Raw genomic sequence first — 24,961 nt, 5'->3', positions numbered from 1 at the left:
AGGAACAAGAAGCAGTCTCCCTGTTCAAGTGCCGGGATAATGGTAGAACAGATAACCATCTTGAAGCACTGCAGTTTGACTAACTCGTTTAGGTTTCGAAGGTCTAGGATTGGCTCCACCCGCCGGATTTCTTTTGGATCAGAAAATAATGGAAATAAAAACCCTTCCCTCTGTGCTGGGATGGGACCGGCTGTATGGCTCCCAGTTGCAGAAGATGATTTATTTCTTCTTGTAGAAGGGGTTCGTGAGAAGGATCTCTGAAGAGGGACGGGAAGGGGGGGGCAGGGAGGGAAGACATAGGAAAGGAATGAAGTATGCTTTCTTGATTATCCCTAAAACCCACTTGTCTGAGGTAAGTAGCTGCCATGATGGAAAGAAAGGGGATAGAAGATTGCCAAACTGGTGGGATGTTGAAGATGATTGTTTTGATTGGAATAGAGGGAGGCTTCTCAGGGCCTCGAACACACCTTCAAAATTATTTGGCCAAAGGTAGTTGAGGTAGCCCTTGAGAAGTCACATGTCTGTGCTTGGTAGGGGGCTTCTGTCAACAGTGTTGAGTATCGCACGGTTGTTGGGGGGTGTATTGCTGTGGTCGGGATCATGGAGGAAGTTGGTATTTCCCCAGGTGTCTCATTGGCGCTGGTGAGTAAACGTCAAGAGACGGAGAGTTGCTTAAGAATCCTTAAGGGAGTGTAGGGACTCATCCATACACTCCGCAAATAATTTGGGGCCCTCAAAGGGTAGGTCCTCGACAGTGGTTTATACCTCCTTAGGAAGGCCAGAGAGGTGTGGCTCTGATGCCCGTCTCATGACTACGGCAGTCATATGGAATGGGCAGTGGTATCCATGGAGTCCAAGGGGGCTTGTAAAGCCATACAGGCTAAGAGGTATCCTTTGGATACAAGTGCCTGGAGTTGCTCTTTTTTGTCATCAGGAAGGTCTTAGCAGAGTTCCTGTATTTTGGAATAGTTGAGATAGTTGTATTTGGCCATGAGAGCCTTGTAGTTGGATATCCGGAATTGGAGCATAGCAGATAAATAAGCCGTGCGTCCATATACACCTCTACCCCGATATAATGTTGTCCTCAGGAGCCAAAAAAAAAAAATCTTACTGCGTTATAGGTGAAACCGCGTTATATCGAACTTGCTTTGATCCGCCACACTGCGCAGTCCCCCCCCCGATCGCTGCTTTACCGCGTTATATCCGAATTCATGTTTTATCAGGTTGCGTTATATCGGGGTAGAGGTGTAGTTCCAATTGCTTCCAGTCTGTCATGAGCAGTGGATTGAGGTTGGTATTGGCATCCTGTTTTGTGTACGGCGTTGACAACGAAGTAATTTGGAATGGAGTGAGAAAAGAGATTCCATGTCATTTGCAAGAATGTAATATTTTTTGTCTGCCCACTTGCAGGTTGGTGGGATAGACACTGGGGTCTGCAGAGCACCTTGGTGGGGTCGAGAAGGGCCTCACTGACAGGAAGGTCTACTTTGGAGGATGAGGATGCACGCAGGATGTCAAGGAGTTTATGCTGCTGTTCTTTCACTTCCTCCAAAGAAATCTAGAGGGAGTCTGCAATCCTGTGAAACAACTCCTGAAAGCTTTTAAAGTCATTAGCTGCAGTAGGGGGTAGAGACATGATAGCCTCATCGGGCGAAGAAGAGGAGAAGTGGAGTGGTGGTGAAACTTCCTCCTCTTGGTCTTCCTCCTTGTCTGCTATGGGGAGAGGTTCAGTCTTGTGGTCAAGAGACCGATGGAGATGGTGAAAGTGTAGGCCTCTGGCTTTGCTCTATGGGAGGCTTTCCGAACTGTGCCCTGTTTATGGCCCAAGGATCCTGTATGGCCAATATGGAGGGAGCGGCATGAGGTATTAAATCCATTGCGGTCCATAGCAAGGCTCTGGTCCAGCTGTGGATAGTGAAGACATGTAGAAGATGCATCTTGTGCCTGTCCCAAGTATGAGAGTGGGACAAAGTACTCCTCCTCCTCTGCAATGCTGGGGAAGGGTGGTGCCATCCTCAGAGAGGAAAGGGAACAATGCTGAGATTCTGGAGAGGAGGATGGAAGTGGAGGGAGATTGTATCTGAGTAGTGGTGACTCAAGAAGATAAGATACAAGCAGGTCCTTGGGGTTTCTGAACTCCTGGGGAGGAGCATCATCAACACCAGCGCATGGGTCAGTGCCTGAGGGAGAGGTGCATTCTCTTGACCAGACACCAGATGGAGTTGAAGACTTGCTCAGTGCTAAAATGGACCTCGGAGCTGGTGGTTTTCTCCGTGCTGTGGTGCCCAAAGTTGGTCTGGTTAGGGCAGTTGGTACCAGTGCCAAGAGATGGTGCCAGCAGCTGTAGGTCTGCCCTCTTGGGGTCTTTAGACCTTTGCTTAGCTCCAGTACTGGAGGTACTTGGACGGTCTGTGGAGCTACGTCCCCTCTCAGAGGATGTGAGGGAACTGACCTTGCAGGGGATGACTTTCTGGTGGGTGCTGCCTCAGAAGATCATGGGGGAGCCGGTTTCTTCCCATGTGTGGGAAAGAGAAGATTTTCTTTTAGAAGGACAGGGCAAATGACGGTCAGTGGACAACCAAGTGGAGCATTAGAGCTGCACGGGTGAAACGTCCGGGCCAGGGTCTGATGCTGGACGCAATGATTTCTCCATGAGGAAAAGTCGCAGCCGAATGTCCTACGTTTTCTAGCCCTGGCAGTCAGTTGTACCAAAAAAGTGTACTCATTGCCATGTGTCCCTGTCCCACGCAGCAAATACACTGTGGGTGACCATCAGTTACCAGGAAGGTGTTCCAGCAGGAAACATACCTCTTAAACCCATGAGATCTAGAGATAAGGGTGATGAGAAAAGCTTCTCAGTCGGGAATGGCGGGAAGCTGCAAAACGAAAACCTAAGCTCTGAAGGGTAAGAGCTATGAAGGGTAAGCTACTGGAGAGTAAGAGGACAAAAAAAATAATATTTATTTATTTTTAATAGGGAGAGGATGAGAAAGTAAGAATTAACTACTAAACTATACTAAAACTAACAGGTAAGGCACTATCTCAGAGATCAAAAGGAGAAGCAGGCTTTGCTGCGGATTCTGTCCCAGACCAAAGGGAGTAGAGAGGGAACTGGGGGGCAGTCAGACTGTACAACGCTATATATACACATCCCATTCATGGCGCGAGATGGGGAGATGCACGTGTGGTCTGACGGGCACTGCTGATGAAGATCTCTGACCCAAGGCGCAGGGGGCACTGCCGCACCTACAGTGGAGCACCCATAGGGACATCACTCAAAGAAGAACTACAAGTTATGTTTGGAACTTCTCAAATGTGTCAACTGTTCCCCTCCATCCACCTCCAGCCATCCACACACTTCAAGCCCTGGCAGCAAGTATTACATCTTTGGCTAGTGTGACGTTGTCTGATTAAAGTACACCTCTACCCCGATATAACGCTGTCCTCGGGAGCCAAAAAAAAAATCTTACTGCATTATAGATGAAACCGCGTTATATCGAACTTGCTTTGATCCATCGGAGTGTGCAGCCCCCCCCCCCCCCGGAGCACAGCTTTACCGCGTTATATCCGAATTCGTGTTATATCAGGTAACGTTATATTGGGGTAGAGGTGTATAATTATGCCAACCACTGTTGCTACCACTGTTATATACTTGCAATGAATCTTATAATGAGTGTAACACATGGCCGGAAAGAGTTAAGCATCTTGCAGGCTAACTAACCCAGGGTTAGCCTGTAGAGACATGTTAAAAATGGTAATTAAGGCCATTCAAGGCTAGATAGGCTAGAACTTTGAAATACAAACCTGTATTGTTAAAGAATTAGAGGTGATACTAATTGTGTGTATTTTAGATGATAGTCATGTAAACAGACAGTTCCTGTCTGTCACTATAACTATTAATTCAGAGGTTAAAAGGGGAATATTAACATTTAGATGAATCTTGGGTGAAATATAGACAATGACATTCTGTCTCTTTGAAGTTTGTATAGACCGCCTAATGGATAAATTGCCCTATGTTAATTTGTGTAACTAATTACTGCTGGTGCTTAGGAAACAGGAGGTTACATCAAAAGCCTATTGTTTACCCAGGACTGTATGGTCAAGCGAAACTGTATAAAAGACCACTGGGTCCTGATCCCCTGATGAAGCTTAAGCAGATCTGAGATGTCAGGAAGTTTGAGTTGCCAGATTGAGATCCCAGTTAAGCTGCCACTCCCTGAATGTGATATTGGACATTGGACTATAACCTATGGACTAAAATTCTAAAAGAACTCTTTGCAACTACAAAGCTCACCATCTCTGCTATGTATCTGAACCTCAAGAATTGAACTCATGTCTATATATGTATTGATCTTTTAACTGTATTCTCTCTCTTTTCTAATAAATTTTAGTTTAATTAATAAGAATTGGCTGTAAGCATGTATTTGGGTAAGATCTGGAATATTCAATAACCTGGGAGGTAATGTGTCCGATCCTTTGGAATTGGTAGAACCTTTTCTTTTATATGATGAAATAAGATGTTTCAGAAATCTTCATCATATTTGACTTGGGTACCTGGATTGAGGCCTGAGGCTGGGTTACTTCAAGGGAACTTTGGTGTTGGTTTCTGGGCAACCAGTGAAGTAATAAAGAAGCTGTTTTATGCTGGCTTGGTAAATCTAAGTATTGAAAATATCCACCAGCTTTGGGGATTATCTACCCCATTCTTTGCAGTTCACCCTAATTGAGTGACCTCCATTGGCCCTCACTGGGACCCCAGTCACAGCTAGTGATCTTCTGGATTATTGGGTTGCCATTGCTTCTTATAGCAACTTTGTTAGGAAACAAAAGAGAAGAGGCTACTGTAGGTCCTGAATAACATGTAGGATTTGGCTTAGAAAGCAAGTATGGCAGAGCCACTATGTAACAGTGACAATATAGTTGGCATCCTAGCACAGGGGAAATCATGTGGTAGTACTGTAGTGAGACACTGAATGTCAAGCAGAGATTTAAGAAGAGAGGAAGTTAATTAAAAATAGCCAGCACAGAACAATTAATCAGTTAAAATACACAAAAGTGGCATGGAGGCCATTTCAAACATCACAGAAGGTGACCCTGAACAATCAGGAACCAAAATACCAGGAGAGTAGTAAAAAGGCAAAAAAATAAATAAATAAATACTAAAGCCACTATGCAGTTACACAGCAAGGTACAAGAGTTTACTCAGGCTGAAGGAGAAATGAGGGACCTGGTTGGTTATGTTAATAGAAGGCAATCTACTTTGGCAGATAAGAATGCTAAGGAAAAAACAAAAATAAAGGACACTCCTTTAAAGCACATCAAAGAGGAGAAACTCAATGAGTTAATGCTTCTGCCAGGACACAACTAGTGATAAAGGGCAATTTTACAGGCTACGGTTTTCTTTATTACACATTTAAAAAAAAAAAAAATACTTTTTTGTATTGCATACCAGGGTATAATTTCACTACAGGTAAGAGAAACAAAGTGGCTTTTTTAGGAACAACTAAAAAACAAAACCAAGTAAAAATGCTAGGTATGTTTTCAACCCATACAGAAGGTGAGGAATACTATAGGTATCTAATGTAAAATAAACTTGAAGAGTTCCTTTTATGAACCTTTTTTTACATTTTATAAGAATTAGCTGACATTAGAAAAATGCCATGGCAACTAATCTAATTCCTCTGATAATGCCCATTATTAAATAGGTTTCAGAGTAGCAGCCGTGTTAGTCTGTATCCGCAAAAAGAACAGGAGTACTTGTGACACCTTAGAGACTAACAAATTTATTTGAGCATAAGCTTTTGTGGGCTACAGCCCACTTCTTCGGATGCATAGAATGGAACATATATTGAGATATATATATATACACACACATACAGAGAGCATGAAAAGGTGGGAGTTGCCTATCTTGATTATCACTTCAAAAGTTTTTTTTCCTCTTACTTAATTGGCCTCTCAGAATTGGTAAGACAACTCCCTCCTTTTCATGGTGTGTGTGTGTGTGTGTGTGTGTGTGTGTGTGTGTGTGTGTGTGTGTGTGTGTGTGTGTGTGTGTGTGTGTGTGTGTGTGTGTGTGTGTGTGTGTGTGTGTGTGTGTGTGTGTGTGTGTGTGTGTGTGTGTGTGTGTGTGTGTGTGTCCTCAATATATGTTCCATTCTATGCATCCGAAGAAGTGGGCTGTAGCCCACGAAAGCTTATGCTCACATAAATTTGTTAATCTCTAAGGTGCCACAAGTACTCCTGTTCTTTTTGCATTATTAAATAGTAATGTTAATGTGTACAAGTATGCAGTTTTTAGTGTATATCTTGTGTAAAGAAAAAGACAGAAAAATTTAACAAGTTAGCAGAAAGGGTATAATCCAGAGTGATAAGTATTTTTCTGATTTGAGAAAAATTAAAGGAACTATCTTTACCATATTGTAGCCAACTGAGCCTGTGGTAAACTTGATTGCATAAGGATAGTTCTTGCTTGTGGACCTAACAAATTAGAACAAGGGTTAAGAAACAAACAAAAACAAAAAATCAGCAAACATTATTCCAGAGCAGAACTCAGTTTTGAGGGGCTGACCTGGAAAATATCAGTCCCTATGTGTTAAAGCTGAACATACTACTACTAAGAACAAATTGTCACCGTGTACAAGAGGGAAGTTATTTTAAAAGAATATCTAAGATTAAGGAATGCTGCTCGGGTTAGTAATCCCACATTTGACGTACCTTTTCCTACTGCACAGGCAGTTTTCTATCATGATGGGGAAAATGTCCCTCATGAAAGGGGCACACAAAGCTTGATCCAGCCACCCATGTCCGTCGCATGAGTCACTGTTTGCCACAACCAATTTCATACCTCACAATAAGCTCTTGGGATGACATAGGGGTGAGGGAGGATTCCTGTACATGCTCAGTGCCTCCCCTCATTTGGGGTGGGTTCTCTCTTGGGCAGAGGCAACTGTGTGTGTGGTCTGAAGAGAAAGCTCCTTGTTGCCAGCCTGCCAGCCAGGTGAAAGTGTTCATCACTTCTCAGCACTTTCACCCAACAGGCCTCCTCACCCACTTGGTAGGTTGTCAACAAGGAGTACGGAGGGCAAGAAGAATCCCACAATTGTAAAAGGCCTTTTCTTTTTGGGTGGTCAACGGGGATCAGGAGCCCTGTCCAACTACACCAGCAGGATAAGTTTCAAAAAGAAAATGAAGTAAGTTCTGGGGCGTGGATCTCAGAGTCAGAGTTAGAGTTTAAGGCTAGAAGGGACCACCTTTACAATAAATCAGTGTGAAAGCAGGAGTGAGAAGAGGAAAAAAGTTAGCAAGAAGTTAATCGAATTTGCAGGTGCCCAGTACCTCTCATAATCCTGTACCAGGGGCATTAGGTGGCTTTGGAACTCCCTTCCCCAACCGTTGCTCATTTTACTAAGAGCCTCTGACTGCATACTAAATGTGTTCTCATGCAGGCTCTTTTAATGCAGTAAGAGGGTCCACTTGGGGAGTTAGTGCAGAGTAGCTAGCGTGCCATAAATTCACACTAACTTCCCTGTGTAGACAAGCCCTAAGTAGCAACCACTCACAAATGATCATATGTTTGCTCTCAATTGTAGTCAAAGTGCGGATGGAAAACAATATAGAAAATAAGCATTTTTTCCCTCGCATTTCACTATGGGAACTCAGCTGTCACTCGCCTTCCATAATTTAAGCACCACATGAACAGACATATAATTGTCAAAGATCAATCAATCAAATGGAAGCAAAAAATAAAAAAAATATAAAAATTGTTCTAATACCTGTTAAGTGTCCACTCATCATTTTGTCATGGCTATTGAACAGCTGCCTATATTTCAGTCTTGATGACTGAGGAACAGCCCATTCTGCTACAGGAGGCACACTGGAATTGGGAGAGAGAAAAAACTCAATTACGCTTAAATGTTTCAAGCTACAGGAGGACATCTGAATTTGTTCTTTCAACAATTTTTCCCAACTCTTACTTCAAAAATATGACACACTACTGAAGTTGTGATTGAGAACAGTGACCCAGCCAGTTCAGCATTTTAAAAGCATGTTTCTTATCCCAAATTAGGTCAAATATTCATCCTTGTCATAGATAGCTTTGCTTTTTCGGAAAGGTAGAGAAGTAAATAATCTATGTGCTTTGGAAGACTCAAGATATGCAAAATCTTTGTTCAGTTGTATGCTTGGAAACCCTCCATGTAGTTGGTAGAAACAGCATCTCATCTTATGCTAACCTTAACCAGCTGTCTTTCCAGCCTAGCAACCAACCAACCAGAGGCTGATTAGGAAAAACAAACAGAGCTGAAAAGAAACAAACAGAGCTAACAGTAAATACAAGTATTTTAAATAGGTCAGCTATTTGCAGAGACAGTTTCGTGATGCTAGCCTGCCAATGTGTCTCAATACTAAGAACTGGAGAAAGCAGGTATAGGAATAAAATGTTAGTTCAGTCTACAGCCCCATTTAACCCTTGGTCCTCTATTAAGACTGCCAAAACATGCCAGGACACTAGGACACAGTAAAAATTGGACTGAGACCAATAGGCCACTGAACAGATTGCATAGAAACTACTTTCCCTACTGACCTGAAAAGAACTGAAACCACTAAACTGGTAGTGATTCTTATTTTCCATTCTAACATTGCCTCAGCCAGTCTGCATCCCTTATTCCCCGCCCCCCCCCAACTATATATTTATTTTAAATTGAAGTGGTTAAACTTGTAAGCTCCTTTTAATCTTAAAAAAGCACATCTATGTTTTGCACTGGAATACAACATATTAATGTCTTAATTTAAGTGATGAAAGGTGAATTAAAAGATTTTTAAAATATTGATCGCTGAAAAGCCACCATATTTGTGTGCATTTGTCCCCCGCAATCTCTTCCTGTTTATTCCCCAGTATTGGATGGCTGTGGTGAAAGATATGGAGCTGCTATATAATAATCTAAGAATACTAAGATATAATAGTTTTATGAACAGTGCATGTGAACTGGTCAGTGAAGTTATTGTATAACAAGTTATAAGACTTTCCTGTATTGATGTAGCTTAATAAGGGGCTCTGGGAAAAACAATGTGGAAAGCAACACAATGGATCTACAAAAAGAACGAGGAGTACTTGTGGCACCTTAGAGACTAACAAATATATTTGGGCATAAGCTTTCGTGGGCTAAAACCCACTTCATCAGATGCATGGAGTGGAAAATACAGTAGGATTATTATATAAATACATACACACGAAAAAATGGGGGTTGCCATACCAACTCTAACGAGACTAATCAATTAAGGTGGGCTATTATCAGCAGGAGAAAGAAAAACGTTTGTAGTGATAATCAGGATGGCCCATTTCAAACAGCTGACAAGAAGGTGTGAGTAACAGTACGGGGGGAATTAGCATGGAGAAATAGTTTTTAGTTTGTGTAATGACCCATCCACTCCCAGTCTTTATTCAAGCCTAATTTAATGGTGTCCAGTTTGAAAATTAATTCCAGTTCTGCAGTTTCTCGTTGGAGTCTGTTTTTGAAGTTTTTTGTTGAAAAATTGCGACTTTTAGGTCTGTAATTGAGTGTCCAGGGAGGCTGAAGTGTTCTCTAACTGATTTTTGAATGTTATAAAATTCTTGACGTCTGATTTGTGTCCATTTATTCTTTTGCGTAGAGACTGTCCAGTTTGGCCCATGTACATGGCAGAGGGGCACTGCTGGTGCATGCTGGCATATATTACATTGGTAGATGTGCAGGTGAACGAGCCCCTGATGATGTGGCTGATGTGGTTAGGTCCTATGATGGTGTACCTTGAATAGGACAGAGTTGGCAACGGGCTTTGTTGCAAGGATAGGTTCCTGGGTTAGTGTTTTTGTTGTGTGGTTGCTGGTATTTGCTTCAGGTTGGGGGCTGTCTGTAAGCTTACAGTCCTACAAAAGTTTTTTTTCCCTCCTACTGATAATAGCCCACCTTAATTGATTAGTCTCGTTAGAATTGGTATGGCAACCCCCATTTTTTCATGTTGTGTGTGTGTGTGTGTGTGTGTGTGTGTGTCTTCCTACTGTATTTTCCACTGTGTGCATCTGATGAAGTAGGTTTTAGCCCACGAAAGCTTATGCCCAAATAAATTTGTTAGTCTCTAAGGTGCCACAAATACTCCTCATTCTTTTTACTGATACAGACTAACACGGCTACCACTCTAAAACCTGTCACAATGGATCTAGACAAGTATCCTCCAAACAAACACTGAACAGTCAAAAAGAGAGGAATGGAGGAGCTGTCAACTGTGAAGAGGTGTCAAGGGGGGACAGGCTGACACAGAGAACAGATCTATGGAGGGAGTCTGAAGAAAACGGACCTTTCCTGCTACCTGCAATGTTAAGCTTTAGAGAGGCAGCAATGTGTAGAGATTAGTTTATTGTTTTAAGATCTGTTCTCTAAAACATTTTGGTTCCAAGTAATACTTTGGTAATGAGTGGATAGAACGCCTTCTTAAAGCACGGTGTCTGTTCCCAGAGAGAACAGAACTGCAGGCACTGAAGAGAAGTCAGGCCTGCTGAGATAATCATGACTGATCACAGGGAACAGCAGCCCAGAGCTCAAGTCTGAGAAGGTATGTCTACACTGCATTTTGGAGCCAATGGTGGGAACAAGAACTGCAGCACAGGTCAACAGATTCAGGGTAGTGGGGCTCGTGCTAGAACTCTAAAAGTTAGGGCTGTCAAACAATTAAAAAAATTAATCATGATTAATCGCAGTTTTAATTGCACAGTTAAACAATAACAGAATACCATTTTATTTAAATATTTTTGGATCTTTTCTACATTTTCAAATATATTGATTTCAACTACAACATGGAATACAAAGTATATAGTAGTCACTTTATATTATTTTTGTTTACAAATATTTACACCTTACAAATGTAGATTTTTTTTTTAAACTGCATCCAAAAATAAAACAATGTAAAACTTTAGTGCCTACAAGTCCACTCAGTCCTACTTCTTGTTCAGCCAATTGTTAAGAGAAACAAGTTTGTTTACATTTATGGGAGATACTGCTGACTGCTTCTTATTTACAATGTCACCTGAAAGTGAGAACAGGCATTCGCATGGCACTTTTGCAGCTGGCATTGCAAGGTGTTTACATGCCATGTTTATATACTAAACATTCGTATGTCCCTTCATGCTTTTACCACCATTCCAGAGGACATGCTTCCATACTGATGGCTATCATTAAAAAAATAATGTGTTAATTAAATTTGCGACTGAACTCCTTGGGGGAGAATTATAGGTCTCCTGCTCTGAGGTTTTATCTGCATTCTGCCATATATTTCGTGTTATGGCAGTCTTGGATGACAACTCAGCATATGTTCAATATAAGAACACTTTCATTGCAGATTTGAAAAAAATGCAAAGAAGGTACCAATATAAGATTTCTAAAAAGAGCTATAACACTTGACCCAAGGTTTCAGAAATCTGAAGTGCCTTCTAAAATCTGAGAGGGACAAGGCGTGGAACATGCTTTCAGAAGTCTTAAAAGAGCAACACTGATTCGGAAAACTACAGAACCTGAACCACCAAAAAAGAAAATTAACCTGGTGGCATCTGACTTAGATGATGAAAAATGAACATGCAGCAGTCTGCACTGCTTTGAATCGTTATCGAGCAGAACCAGTCATCAGCAGTATAGACTTGTAGGTGCTAAAGTTTTACATAACTGCACTCAAAACCAAAACAATGCAACAGGGGAAAAAAAAACCCCTTCATTTGTAAATTGCACTTTCATGATAAAGAGACTGCACTACAGTACTTGTATAAAGTGAATTGAAAAATACTCTTTTATCATATTTTATAGTGCAAATAAATATAATATAAAGTGAACACTGTTCACTTTGTATTGTGTTGTAATTGAAATCAGTATATTTGAAAATGTAGAAAAACATCCAAAATATTTAAAATAAATTTAAATTGGTATTCTTTAACGGTGTGATTAAAACTGCGATCACAATTAATTTTTTAATTGAGTTAACTCCACTTAATTCAAAACAAATTAACTGCAATTAACTGACAGCCCTACTAAAAATGTTTTCTCATCAGAAAATGCCAATTCATCAAAACCAAAACTTTGTGGGACCATTCCTGTTTAAATGATGGAATTTCTGATCAAAATGAGAGAGACTAATCACCACAGAATAGCTAATAGCATGATGGTTAGGGCATTCTGTCTGACTCAGAGCACGGACTTTAGCCTGGGTCTCCCACATCCCAAGTGACTGTACTATTCGCTGGACTATAAAGTTAGTGTCTCTCTGATCCAGTGAATACTTTTCATATACAGTGGAACAGCTCCACTGAGATATTTAGAGAAACCAATCCCTGAATAGTCTGCCCACTCTCCTATTCTCTTCCACCTCAAAACTTCAAAATGTCTCAGGTTCATCCCAATATGTAACAGGAAAATTTTTGAAATCTCAAAGGTTTTACAGGAAAGGAAAACCGTATCTCACCCAGCTCTAGAAGACCAGAGAGTCAGAGGTGAAGTTTGCCTTATAACTGTGATAGCTGTCTTAAGGAATATCCAGTTCTTTTACCTAAAGAGTCCTAGATGTCAGTCTCTATGGAGCTAATAACTGTTACTTCACACTGGTGGAAGGGGTACACTCCCCTCCCCGTGTGGGGATTAGAGCATACTGCTTCCACTGTGCTCCCAACAATACTCTGAGACAAACAAAGGTTTGAGTTGCAGGCATTTTTAATCTCATTTACAGACAAAGTAATAGTGACATTTAGCATCTCATACTGTGACACAAGAAATTTCCAAGGACAATTTACCTGGAGAGCTAAGATTAAAAGCCAAACAAAATTTAAAACACTTAAAAATGGCATGTGAAGAAGCAATTATTTTCTTCCCTGAAATCCACAGGAATTTGAGCAACTGTTTAGTCCTCAACACTATATTGCAACTATTAACTCCCCTTCCTCTTTGAAGTTCTCTAAGTCAATATTTTATGTCTCCTTGGACCAGTCTTTTAATAAATTCTTACAAATAAGGAAAAACTTACAAGGAAGAGTTAGTCTCTGGACAGGACTCCCACAGTTCCCACATTTTAATATTTTACTTCTGAAACTACTTCTCTTTATTTTCTAAGAAAAACGTGTTATCTTTCTGCAGCACAAAAGGAGGGGCCTTGTGATATGAAAGGAAGCAAACTTTTCTGTACACACTCAAAAGCCTCATGTTGTAATGTGATTTGAAACTTTTAAAAAACAGTTAAATGCTCTATTTCAATGGTTTGTAACTAATCTGGTATTTCACATTTAAAGAAGATATTCTATTAAATCTCTGAAGTAATAACTTGACAAGTCTTGATTTTCTTAATTACAGAAGTGAAGTTTAATGAAGAATGGTATTAATCTATTAGAGTCTAAGGCAGTACTGCCTGCTACAGCATATTTCACACATGCACAGACTCTACACTTACTTACCTAGCCACATCAAATGATTGTGCCTTTTGCAGTTTAGCGTTTAACTGTGACCCAGGTCCAGATCTACTAAACGAAGAACTCTTTGGCAATGTGGCTGTAATAGTAAGAATAATGTTAATTCTGAAAAGAAAATTTGAAACATATCTGTACAATTCACAAGGATAGACAACTAACTGCTAACCCCACAAAACAAGTATTATGATTTTAAAATCAGTTTGGAGTTTTTTTAGGTAATGTTCCCAATACAAAAATAAATTAGCAACCTCTCTTCTGCCCCACAAAAAATAGAACACACATCACCTTCATGACTTCCTGAATTTGCATTCTTTATATAAATCTGGTTGATACATTAAAGAGCAGCTTACTTTATAAAATGAAAATTGGCACACTGTATAGTCTGGTACTTTGAAAATAATCCAAAGAACAGTATTATCTTAATGGTTACAAATAGGTAAGGAGCACCAATATGTAGGTATCAATTCTGGATGATGGGCAAGCTAATTTTATTGTACTTTTACTAGAGTGCTAACGTTTCATTCATGGTGATTGTTGGTTTGTGTATAGAAATATCCAAAAAATCGAAGTAGTTTTAAAATATAATAAATCTAGATATCTTCTACTGAAGGTTTAAGTTTTTTGTTTAAGGTTTAAAACTTTTAATCCTATTTGAATTAACCCAATTTAAGTGTATTCCCTAAATAAAGCAATTATTTTAAATAATAAGTTACTAATACCATATTCTCGCTTTTTGGATACAAAGAAAATTGCTCAACAATTTGTTAACAGAAAAAAAGTAAATATATAGTGTCAGTATGCAGCATACCAGGATGAGCAAAAGCAGGCAGAGGTTGTATAACAGCAGGAGCTCCATTAGCCAGGGGAGGCACTGCTGCTGTAGGAACAGAAGATACTAAAGGTGGAGACATTCCTACTACTGGAATGGACGCCATTGGTACTGGGGCTACAGCTGTAAGAGATGGCATGCTGACAATGCCCCCAATACCTGCATACAAGAAAAAGTAGACATTTTTCTAATTTAGAATCATTTGTATCAGAAATGAATTTAAGGAGTTTGCAGACTGCAGAGTTATACAACAATAAACCTAGAACTAGACAGCAGGCTGAGGTGAAGATAAAGACTCTAAAAAATCCCAGGGTTACCAAGCTCTCAGATAGTGATGGCAACATGAAATGGTTTAGGGAGCAGGGCATAATATTTCATAGTGTATGTATATTATAGGTGTGATGTTGCAGTCTATATGGTTTTATAAAAATATAAGTGAATATAATGTAACTGGGATATGCTTCATGCAAAAGGTCTCTTGCAAGGTATCATTACAAAGCTTATAATCTACTGGATGTGATCATCCTACTTGTATAAATGTACTACTCTTGTATCTGAAACTAGAAATATAAAATATGACTCTGAGGGCCTACTGTAATTATGCAAAGTGTGGGCCATTAATGGTGGTTTGGAATCTTGATGACTCCCATTAACCAGGACCATTGTCTGCAGATGGCTGTCTTTTTACCTGTGAGTCTTCCTGTATGTGTGTGTGCTGGCAAGTGGGTAATGAAGTCTTGCAGTGACATGTGATCATGTCACCTGAACTGGAATCCATCTTTAACCTGGTGCTTTTCCAGTGAGGGGGGGTGGAAACCCAGAGTGACAAAGGGTTCCCGCCTTAAGCAAAAGATATATAAAGGGGGAGGGGTACAGAACAAAGGGAGAGAGAGGAGCCATCATGAAGAATCAAGAGCTATACCAGGGGAAAGAATTGTGCCCAGGCTTGGAAGGTGTCCAGTCTGAGGAAAAAACTTTCTGAAGCACCTCTAAGGGTGAGATTATCTGTATTTAGTTTGATTAGACATAGATTTGCGCATTTTATTTTATTTTGCTTGGTAACTTACTTTGTTCTGTCTGTTACTACTTGGAACCACTTGAATCCTACTTTCTGTATTTAATAAAATCACTTTTTACTTATTAATTAACTCAATGTATGTGTTAATACCTGGGGGAGCAAACGACTGTGCACATCTCTCCACCAGTATTATAGAGGGCGAACAATTTATGAGTTTACCCTGCATAAATCAGTTTTACCCTGTATAAAGCTTATCTGGGTTTAGACCCCATTGGGAGTTGGGCATCTGAGTGCTAAAGACAAGCACACTTCTGTGGGCTGTTTTCATGTAAACCTGCAGCTTTGGGGCAAGTAATTCAGACCCTGGGTCTGTGTTAGAGCAGACTGGAGTGTCTGGCTCAGCAAGACAGGGTGCTGGAGTCCTGAGCTGGCAGGGAAAACAGGGATAGAAGTAGTCTTGGCACACTGGGTGGCAGTTCTCAGGGGGGTTTCTGTGATCCAACCCATCACAATAGGATTATGTGACTGCAGTGCTAACCAAAGAAATATAAGAATTTGCTATAGAAAATTGTTCACTGTGTGCTAGATGAAGAGTGGTACTGTCAAACACTGGTGGGTAGAGAACCGAAAATCTACATTTAGCCACCGTCCAAAAAGAATGAGTTTCAGGAGAACTGCTTGCAGCCTACTGCCAAAACAAAGCAATGCAAAGCTAATAGGGTAAAGCACAGTAATAAGAGATTTTAGGTATGAGCACAGCTGCACAGATGACAAATGGAGGTCAAGGAGATTCAGTGATTCCACTGGGGAAAGAGGTGAGGCTACGTGCACGCAGCTGGGAGCAGGTCTACAGTGGAGCTAGGAGAAGAAAAATCTAATTATTTGCTGGATTTCTTGCTTCATAATAAGTTAAATTTCAATCTTTATTATGCTTTTTCTTCCTTAAGTACAATATTTGTTGTTTTGAACTTCACTTAGAAGTAAACCAAACAGCAAAAGTTTGGTGTGGGGGGAGGGGGGAAAAATAACTAATTAGCAGATATACAGGCTTTAAAGGGTGAGAGTTTAGTTGCAACACTTACCAAAAACAGATGCTCCCCGGGTTGCGCAAACCTGACTTACAGAAAAAGTTCCGTAAGTGCCCTTTGGTGGGGTTTTTTTTGGCGTAGTTGTCGGAGATACATTCCCGACTTACGCAAAACTCGACTTACGCAAGGCATTTAGAAACGGAACGGAGCTTCTGTACATTATTTATTTAATTCACTCTTTATGGTGATCACAATGACCAGGCATCTGATGATGAGATGTTGCAAACTAAAGGTTACATGTAAAGTGGCTCTCAACACCAGAATGCAGAAGAAACTCAACATGTTAAGCATGAGGTCCCAGGCTTTGACCCACCCATTTATTTCAATCCTGCATTACCCAATCCTCTCTTTGGTGTCATGACCACTTCAGCAATACCAGTTACAAGAACAAGAGAAGCAGTAGCCAGTCTGGATATTATTAATGCCACTTTTTGCATAGGCCAACAGGTGTGGACTGCTCCCACACTATTCTGTTTAAATTAAATCAAGATCGCTGATCGTAACTGTGGCAGAGGTATTAGAGCTGGAACCCATTAATGAAGACCTAAGAAAACTGCCAGCAAGGTGGTCTCATTGAGGGCCCCCAACTTCGGAATTCATTCACTCCCCTTGGTCTGAAACAGCCCAGCTCGGTTGATCTTCACAGAATGGTGCAAGGCCCATCTGCTTTTCCTAATATTTGGTGAGAATACAGAGGGAGAGAAGCAAGGTCTGAAATGGAGCAGGAAAAACTGACTTGTTATTGATTATGCCTGGATGCTAAGGAGCCAGGCTCATTAGAATGTTTTTAAACTATATATCATTTTGATTGTAAAGTAGTACCTTTTCCAATTTTAGAAACTGAAATAAATCAAAATATAAACACCCCAAACAAAAACTTTTATAGAGGTTATCATACCACAAAACTAGAAACAAATTCTGCTCTTACCAAACCCTGGTGCACCAGGAATAGCAATGGGAGGCTGCTTCATGGCAGAAGGGAGTGCAGAGGGGAGCTGATAACCTTGTAGTTTTAGTTTGATAAGTTTCATAGCAATAGAAAACTCCATCTGGTCCATCCTCCCATCGTTGTTCATGTCAGCCAGTGCCCTACAAATAAGCAGGATTTACAAATTATGTTTTTAAATTATGACCTTGTGAAGTCTCCCACAAGCAAAGAAAAAACCCCACACATACCAAGAAACTCAAGAATCATCTGATTCCCATTTAAAGAGGAATTCCGTAGAGCAGAACCAGGGTTACTAAGCCACCATTTAAAGAATAAACTGAAAACTTCTCAATTTCTTCCTTTGAATGATGAAATTGTGATTTTTCTAAGTTATATTTCACTCCATAAGGGAGCTACAGTATGGTAAGCTGAAAGAAAAGGATTAGTGTAATTCTACAGAAACTTTGCTAAATTGCACAAATTAAAGCGACATGGTACTGCACACAGCACCACAGGGATCCAAATGACTTAGTCAACAAATTTGTACTTCAGCTAGTTCTATAATAAATTGCTCTTTAAATGCATGCTCTGTACTAAACACCATTATAGCAGAGTATACAAATGAGTTTTTCCAGTTAGACAATAGTGTAAGTATAAAACATTGAGGCCAGTTTTTGAATAGGCTTTCATGTAGAGTAGTCTCTGACTTTACAGTACATCAAATGAAGAAACAAAAAGGGGACTGTTTAAGAAAACAGTGCGCAGCAGGGGGTGGGGAGGGCAGGAGGAGATGAAGAGGGACAACACTAGCTCCTGCAACTGGGAACAAAAATTAAAAAAAGTAAACGCATGTTAATGATTTAAGCAATTAAAAATTAAGAGTTGCATTATGTTGCTTTCCTTAGAGAGAATAAAAATTATTCTAACTCCAGTACAAAATTTTAGGATTATTTCAAACTAAAAAGATAGATAGATAGATAGATAGCCAGCCAGCCATGGAAGGGGCAACACAATACTGTGACCAGATGCCCAGCTGATAGGCTAGGCAGTCTAGTTAAACTCTGAGTTTATTTACAATGAAATCAGCACCAAGGAAAGTATTTATGTAAGTAAATTAAGGGTCATCAAAAGGAACTTCCTGGATTGGCAATAATTAATGAAGTTCAATAACTGAGAAGGTAAACACTTTGCCCACATGACTGGAGGCAAAGCTGGGGAAATTTGTAAGACAGAACCTGAAGCCAATTTGTTGCTATATCAGTGCCATCAGTGTACTCTCGAAGCATACTAGACATGGTTGAGATGACAAGCAATATTTCGCCAAGAACAGGGAAACTCCCAGTCCTCCATAACGCTATGGGCCAGATTTTCAGCAAGTGCAAATCAGCCTAGATCCATTGTCTTCCATGTAGCCTGGCTCTGCAAATGACAAACCCACCCCAAAATGACTTTTTCGGGGCACCAAAACTATTTAAGAGTTCAGGTCAAATTTGGCAAATAATTTCTGCTAAAAACCCTCTCTGAAAACAAAAATTTTAAAAGATGTCATTTCAAACTGACATTTTATTTGGACTTGAACAAAATTTCCTGTTTTTCATTACAATGAGAAAAAATTACCTAATTCAGTTTTGATTCAAAACTAACCAAGCTTTTTTTCCTCCTTCCCCCCCCCCAAATGCTGATTTACACCAGTCAAAAAATCTGGCACTACAAACTTACAGAGAGGAATGAGAAAGCCATCTCTGTATGCTAAGGGCTCTGGAATTTAGAGTTAGAAACTGAAGCACTTCTTGAATGTGGCCCAGCTAGTACGCATATTTCTAGTGGAAGAGAATTCCAGAGGCAAGAGCACTTGCTACAGAGACTGTTCCTCCCGCCCCCATGCCTTCTCTCTCATCTCTCGCCCAGGGAAGTTCACTCAAATATTCCAGATGAATGTTGCCTGCTGTTCAGTAGCTGGATATATGATCTGCCTAGCTCTCTGGGACTTGAATCAGCTTGGTTAACTGGCTGAGATTTCTAAAGACTAATTAGTAGCATCATCAGAACTGAGTATGTACGTTTCAGTCATTACTTATAAAGTTGCTAGTATGATATAGCTTCAGCTGTTATAAAGGCTCTGTGTAGCAGTGACATGACAGCTAAGTAAGTAATTCCCAACAGTCAGAATGAAGAGATGAGATTGTTGAGATGGTTGAGATGAGTTCCTGTCTGCATCTTGTAAAACTTGCCCATACCGGTATTGCCCTGGCCTCTTCTTTTGTCATTCAGTGTTGCACGCATTCTAAAACAATATGCATTTCCTCACCTTTTGGGGGTGAAGCCAGACTTTGAGGCACCTGCTCCCCTACTTGGTGTAAACTTTGCTTGTGCCAATCAGAAACGAACACAAACAGGTTTTGGGCCCCATCCCCTATGACACTTCTATGATGTCATAGTTGGTACTTTATGGGCCTGCCTGCCATGTGCAGGCAGGGAGAGGAGAAAGAAAAACGAATCCTGTGTATCCTGTGTACACCCGTAACCGAGCCTGATCACCTCGAAGCCTCTCTCTAAGCTCACGTGTTTCAAACAGAGTGTCTACGTTTGCCGGTCGTTATGCGTTGGTTTGTATTTGTAAGTATCAGTTATTACTAAATGCAGCATCTTTGTTTATAAATATTGTTAGTAGATATTTTAGTCATTGTGTGTTTTAAGTTTTATTAACTCTATTAGCTAATTAAATGCTGCTCCCTTACCCCCTGTAATTATCCCCAATAAAACTTTAAATTGATTTTGTGTGTGTGTGTGTGCGCGCGCTCACGCAGTTTGCATTGTGACCCATACTCTCTTTGCATCCCTTACCAATATAGTCTATCGCCACGTGCAGCCTGGTAAATAACAGGCCTGCATTTTCTTTCGCCCCTGCGTGCCCGTGGCAATCCACATGGCGTCACGACCAGGATGCAAGGGAGTTGGGCCATGACCGTGGCACGCTGCAGACGATGAAACTGAACAGTTCCAACATTTGCAGTTTCACCTTTTTACTAGCCAAAATTCGACTGATCCAAAAAATAGAATGGATCCGTTCCCTTGGCTCAGGTAAAACTCTAAAAGGCTATACTGTACCATTAACCCTGGCAGATACGGGATGCCGCCTTCGGTGCCACCCAAGCTTTAGGTGCCAGCGAGCTGATTGTTCCCTACAGCCTCAGTGCACGGAGACTGTGGAGAACCTCAGTGCTGCAGATCCCTCTCAGCTTTGGAGAGAGTGTAGCCGCATTGTTAGAAAATCTGGAGGTACCGTTTCCAAATTGATTCCCCCAACTCGGGTAATACCTGCTGTTCCGGCACACAAATTATTATGCCAGATGATAAAAGAATTAGATTTAATTAAGAAAACCAAAAAACTGCGATCCGATGAATATAAAATCTGAGGATGTTTCAACCGTCCTGTTTAGCATGATATGTAAGGCCCTCGATCTGTGCTCTGTCCTCCACGGGGGCACAATGTTTGCAGCTAAAAAGGCAGCCCCAAGCTCTCCTAAAGATGATAATGAGGAGAAGACAGAAAAGGTAGAGCCCATCACTACCTCCCCCTCCCCAAGTCCCTCTCAGAAAATTTTACCATCCCCATATGAAGCTCCTAAAACTCCTCTGTATCCAGCTCTGCCAACAGCCCCAGAATTTACTGAATCTGAAACTGTAGCAGAAGCTTTGCCTATTGCGATAACTAAAATAGATGCACAAACAGGCAACACCACGCAGGTTACTGAACTGCGAACACGTACTAAGGCCGAACTTAAAGAGTTTTTAAAGGAAACGCAACGAAAAGCCGATGAGGCACCAATGGTTTGGGTCGGGCGGCTAGCCTTAGAACACAGAGCAGAATTGGTGGACCGTGAGGAGGCTGGCATCTTAGCCAAAACGGCCAATTGGGCACGAGGCTTCCCGGGTCATGCTTTATTAAATAATCGCATTTGGCCACTTACCACCCCGGCAGCTGCCATTTTAGCAATGCAAGGCAGTTTTAAAGGATTGTATATCCCCCTGGGAGCCTTAGTTACTCCACACGATTTAATATGGGCAATCGCAGGAGCCTCCATTGCCCTGTGGGATCCACTACAAAACCCACTTGATTTAACTGTTCAACAGCAATTGGTGGCCACACCCTTTATACACGTTACTGATCCCACCCAAATTCCTGTCTCAGCAGAGGCAGTTGATTTAGCATTAGAAGCTGCCCCTGGAGCTGACACCAGTGCCATGCTGCACTTGCATGCGGTTGTTCGCAGATCCATCTTAATGTTATTTGAAGTAGTTAGTAAAATTAAGTTGTCACTGCCACCCCTGCCTGTTGTCCTCCCAGTTGATTCGCCACCAAAAAACCCTCCAAAGAGTCAGTTTAATCCCAAAAATATCCTGAGCGAACTAAAGCTGAACGGGCACGATTTGGCTTCCTTCTTAACAAAGGAATCCCCAAAGAAGCCCTGCGTAAAATGTCAGACCAAGAGCAGCAAAATATAGCCAAACAGCTAGGCTGGAAAAATTGGGAGGACTACGTTAGGTCAAAAAATGAATAGGGGCCGGATGCTGCCCGTCCCAAATTAAAGATCCCACCGATGAACGCCCATACGCCACCCTGTTAGTTAACGGTGACACCCCCACCTCCTTTTTATTAGACACTGGAGCTCAAGTTAGCATTATTGAGCCCAACGTTCTCCACTGTCCTACTGGCTCCTTTATGTTTGTTCAAGGCCTCAATGCAGTACAAGAAAAACCCGTGGTTTGGGTTAAAATTGCCCACGAAAAATACGTAAGAAAAATAAAAGCCTTGTTAGGATCAAAAAAATCTGTTAGGTGTCTCAGATATTAAAAAATTTAAATTGCGTAATCAAATTCTGCAAGCCCTCCCTATAACCGTAGGCGATCATTCCCCCTATACCCTCGAAGTAGTTAACTCCCAGCCTTGGAAATTTTCCCCTATCCCCACAAAATCCGAAGGGCTTCCCCTTATTGAAGCTTTGCTCACTAAGCTTCTAGAAGAGAAAAAGATAGAAAGGGTTACTGCATCCACCTTTCTGTCCGCGGGTTGGGGTATTCCCAAGCCCGGCGATCCCTCTAAATATCGCCTTGTCATTGATTATAGACAAGCTAACAGCTGTGTAAAGCCTATCGCATTTTCCAGCTCTGTCACCATTCCAGAAATACAGCGGCAACTAAGCGATGAAAGTAATCAGTGGGCATGTACTCTTGATTTAAAAGATATGTTTTACCAAATTGCACTCCAGGACACACAAGGAATCTTAAATTTTGCTTTTAAGGGCATCCAATATAAATGGAAAGTCTGCCCACAGGGGTTCTGTAATTCACCTGCACTTGCATCGTCCCATCTTAATATCACATTACAAAAGGTAAAACCCCTACAGGATGTGTCCGTGTTAGCCTATATAGATGACATTGTCATTTGTGGGCCCAATCCACAAGCAGTTCAAAGTACCACCCAAATGTTAATAGATGCATTAGAAGCAGACGGGTGGCAAATTAACAAAACAAAGAGCCACCTGCAGGTCAGCCAGCAATTCTCATTCTTGGGACTCCATTTCACTCCCACCACTCACACACAAGCCCCAGCCAGTGTATTAGACCCTTGGACAGAAGCCCCTCCAAAAAATAAAGGAGAGCTTCAGCAACTACTAGGTCTCCTTAATTATCACCCCCCAATATATTCCGGCGCAATTAATTTCTAACCTAGAAATCCTACAAAGCTCTCTCTCTTCTAAACGCTCCCGAGAAGTGTGGAATGCATCAGCACAAAAAAAGCTTAGAGAAGCTAGCTGGCTGGTTCGCCTCTAACCCCCCCCTTGCCCATTTTAATTCCCAAGAACCCCTCAACATTTTGTTTATCACAAAACACCATGTAGGGGTCACTGTATTGCAACATGGTAATGCCATTTACAATTGGGCCCATCGCTTGTCTGGACCCCAGTATAACTATGGTCTGGTGGGAAAAATGCTACTGGCTGCGTCCAGTGCTCGTCACTGGTCCCAAGTCCCTATCCCAGGTACCTTGTCTGGACAACGTGTTCATTTAATCCCGTGGCTTACAAGTACCCCTCCACCCGAGTTTCATGGCACTACTCGCACCTGGCAGCTTCTATGTTTCCAGGTTGAGGTAGCTTGGCAGGCATGGACCCTAACTCCCAGCGATAACATCTTAGCCCCCCCATCTCACCAACCGTTATGCATTGAAGCAAAATATGATCCCTGGGTTGCGTCTGACGGTGGCACCTCACCATCCCCTCGGGCGGGAGTTCTTTGTTTCACATGTAATTACTTTAATGTGCAGTTACTGCCCCTCTCCTGCTCCGCACAAAAATGCAAAGTGCAGGGCGCTCTTTTAGCTGCCCAGCATGTTGCTAATGCCCACTCTGCCAACAAGCAAGTTGTTTTAGGTATCGATTCTCAATTTTGTTTAGATATTTTAATTGAGCAAGCCTCTCCCTCAGCTTTTGTTAAGATGTGGGACCAAATTTTTGCCCTAATTCGTAAATTCTCTCACCCTTGGTTTGCTATGCACTGTCCCTCTCATCGACCAGACTCTAACCCCCTGCATTCCAGTCTTGATCAAAGAATGAGAGCGGTCTCCCAAGTTCATATGGCAAATCCCGCCCCAAAGGCCGACCCGCTGTTGCGCTGGCTCCACGAAGAATGGGGACACTTACCACCCACAAAATTGTACGGCCTGTTATCTGGCTTTTCTGACCACAAGCCTGACGTTAGCCGCAGTCAGTGCGAGCTCATTGTTCAGTCCTGCTTGCAGTGTGTGCAGGTAAAAACTATGAATCGTCCCAGATATGAGCGCTCTGCATACGCTGCAGAACACTTTGCCCCAGGTAGTACGTTGGCAAATTGACTTAATAGGACCCCTGCCAGGTGCTCGTCGTTTTCCAAAAGCCTTAGTTACTGTCGATCTGGGGTCTCAGCAAACTTTGTGCCCCTCTTACTAAAACCAATGCTGCTTCTGTCGCTGTGGCTCTTAAGCAAACAGCAGCTGCCTGGGGCACTCCCACTGAAGTCCAAGCAGATGGTGGGCCACCCTTTACCAGCAAAAGCATTGAACAACTCATTTTTGGATGGGGGGCTTCCCTTCACATCCATACCAAATATCATCCTCAAAGCAATGGTGTGGTGGAGCGAAAAAATCAGTCCTTAAAACTATGCTGTGAACAGCAAACCCCAACCTTGATTTTAAAAACTGGAGCTCATTTTTACCCCAGGTACTTATCGCACTCAACAAAAGTTACTCTCGCTGGCCTCACATTTCACCTACACCTAAGCCGCCTTGGTCCCCCGTGTTTAACACCAGCCAACTGGTTTGGCTTACAGAACCCCAAGCCTCCGGCCATCAAGAACCTATAAAAGCCACCATTCTCTGGGCTGGCAAGTACCCTAACACCTACTTAGTGGCTATAAGTATCCCCGGTGACAAGCTAGTTCATCATAACTGGCTCAGCAAACGTAGTTCTTAATAAACAAACTAATGCCCCTGAGCAGGGCTCGTATTATTCTGTTTTACAGGTTATCCTGCTCTCCCTCACAACATCTTTGCCCACGGAACCCTTAGGAGAAGGTGGACTACAAA

At 41.7% G+C, this 24,961-nt stretch overlaps 1 protein-coding gene across 8 annotated transcripts in view; it reads right to left on the bottom strand.

Annotated features, from left to right (window-relative positions):
- The window catches only part of ITSN1 (intersectin 1), a 209,889-nt gene that overhangs the window by 126,556 nt on the left and 58,372 nt on the right, over positions 1-24,961 (bottom strand). For 6 of the 8 annotated variants that reach the window (XM_054048532.1, XM_054048525.1, XM_054048558.1 and 3 more), the window contains 5 exons: positions 17,338-17,498; positions 14,283-14,462; positions 13,460-13,553; positions 7,773-7,873; positions 6,414-6,477 (listed from right to left, as the gene is read on the bottom strand). In XM_054048532.1, coding sequence (XP_053904507.1) covers positions 6,414-6,477; positions 7,773-7,873; positions 13,460-13,553; positions 14,283-14,462; positions 17,338-17,498 — 600 coding nt within the window. The remainder of the gene's footprint in view (positions 1-6,413; positions 6,478-7,772; positions 7,874-13,459; positions 13,554-14,282; positions 14,463-17,337; positions 17,499-24,961) is intronic. The other 2 variants (XM_054048540.1, XM_054048550.1) reach the window with 2 other exon arrangements.

The sequence above is a fragment of the Malaclemys terrapin genome, chromosome 1 (assembly GCF_027887155.1).
Source record: "Malaclemys terrapin pileata isolate rMalTer1 chromosome 1, rMalTer1.hap1, whole genome shotgun sequence".
In the NCBI taxonomy this organism is placed as follows: domain Eukaryota; kingdom Metazoa; phylum Chordata; order Testudines; family Emydidae; genus Malaclemys; species Malaclemys terrapin.
The sequence above is the reverse complement of the archived record's forward strand: the minus strand, read 5'-3'. Positions and strand labels throughout refer to the sequence as shown.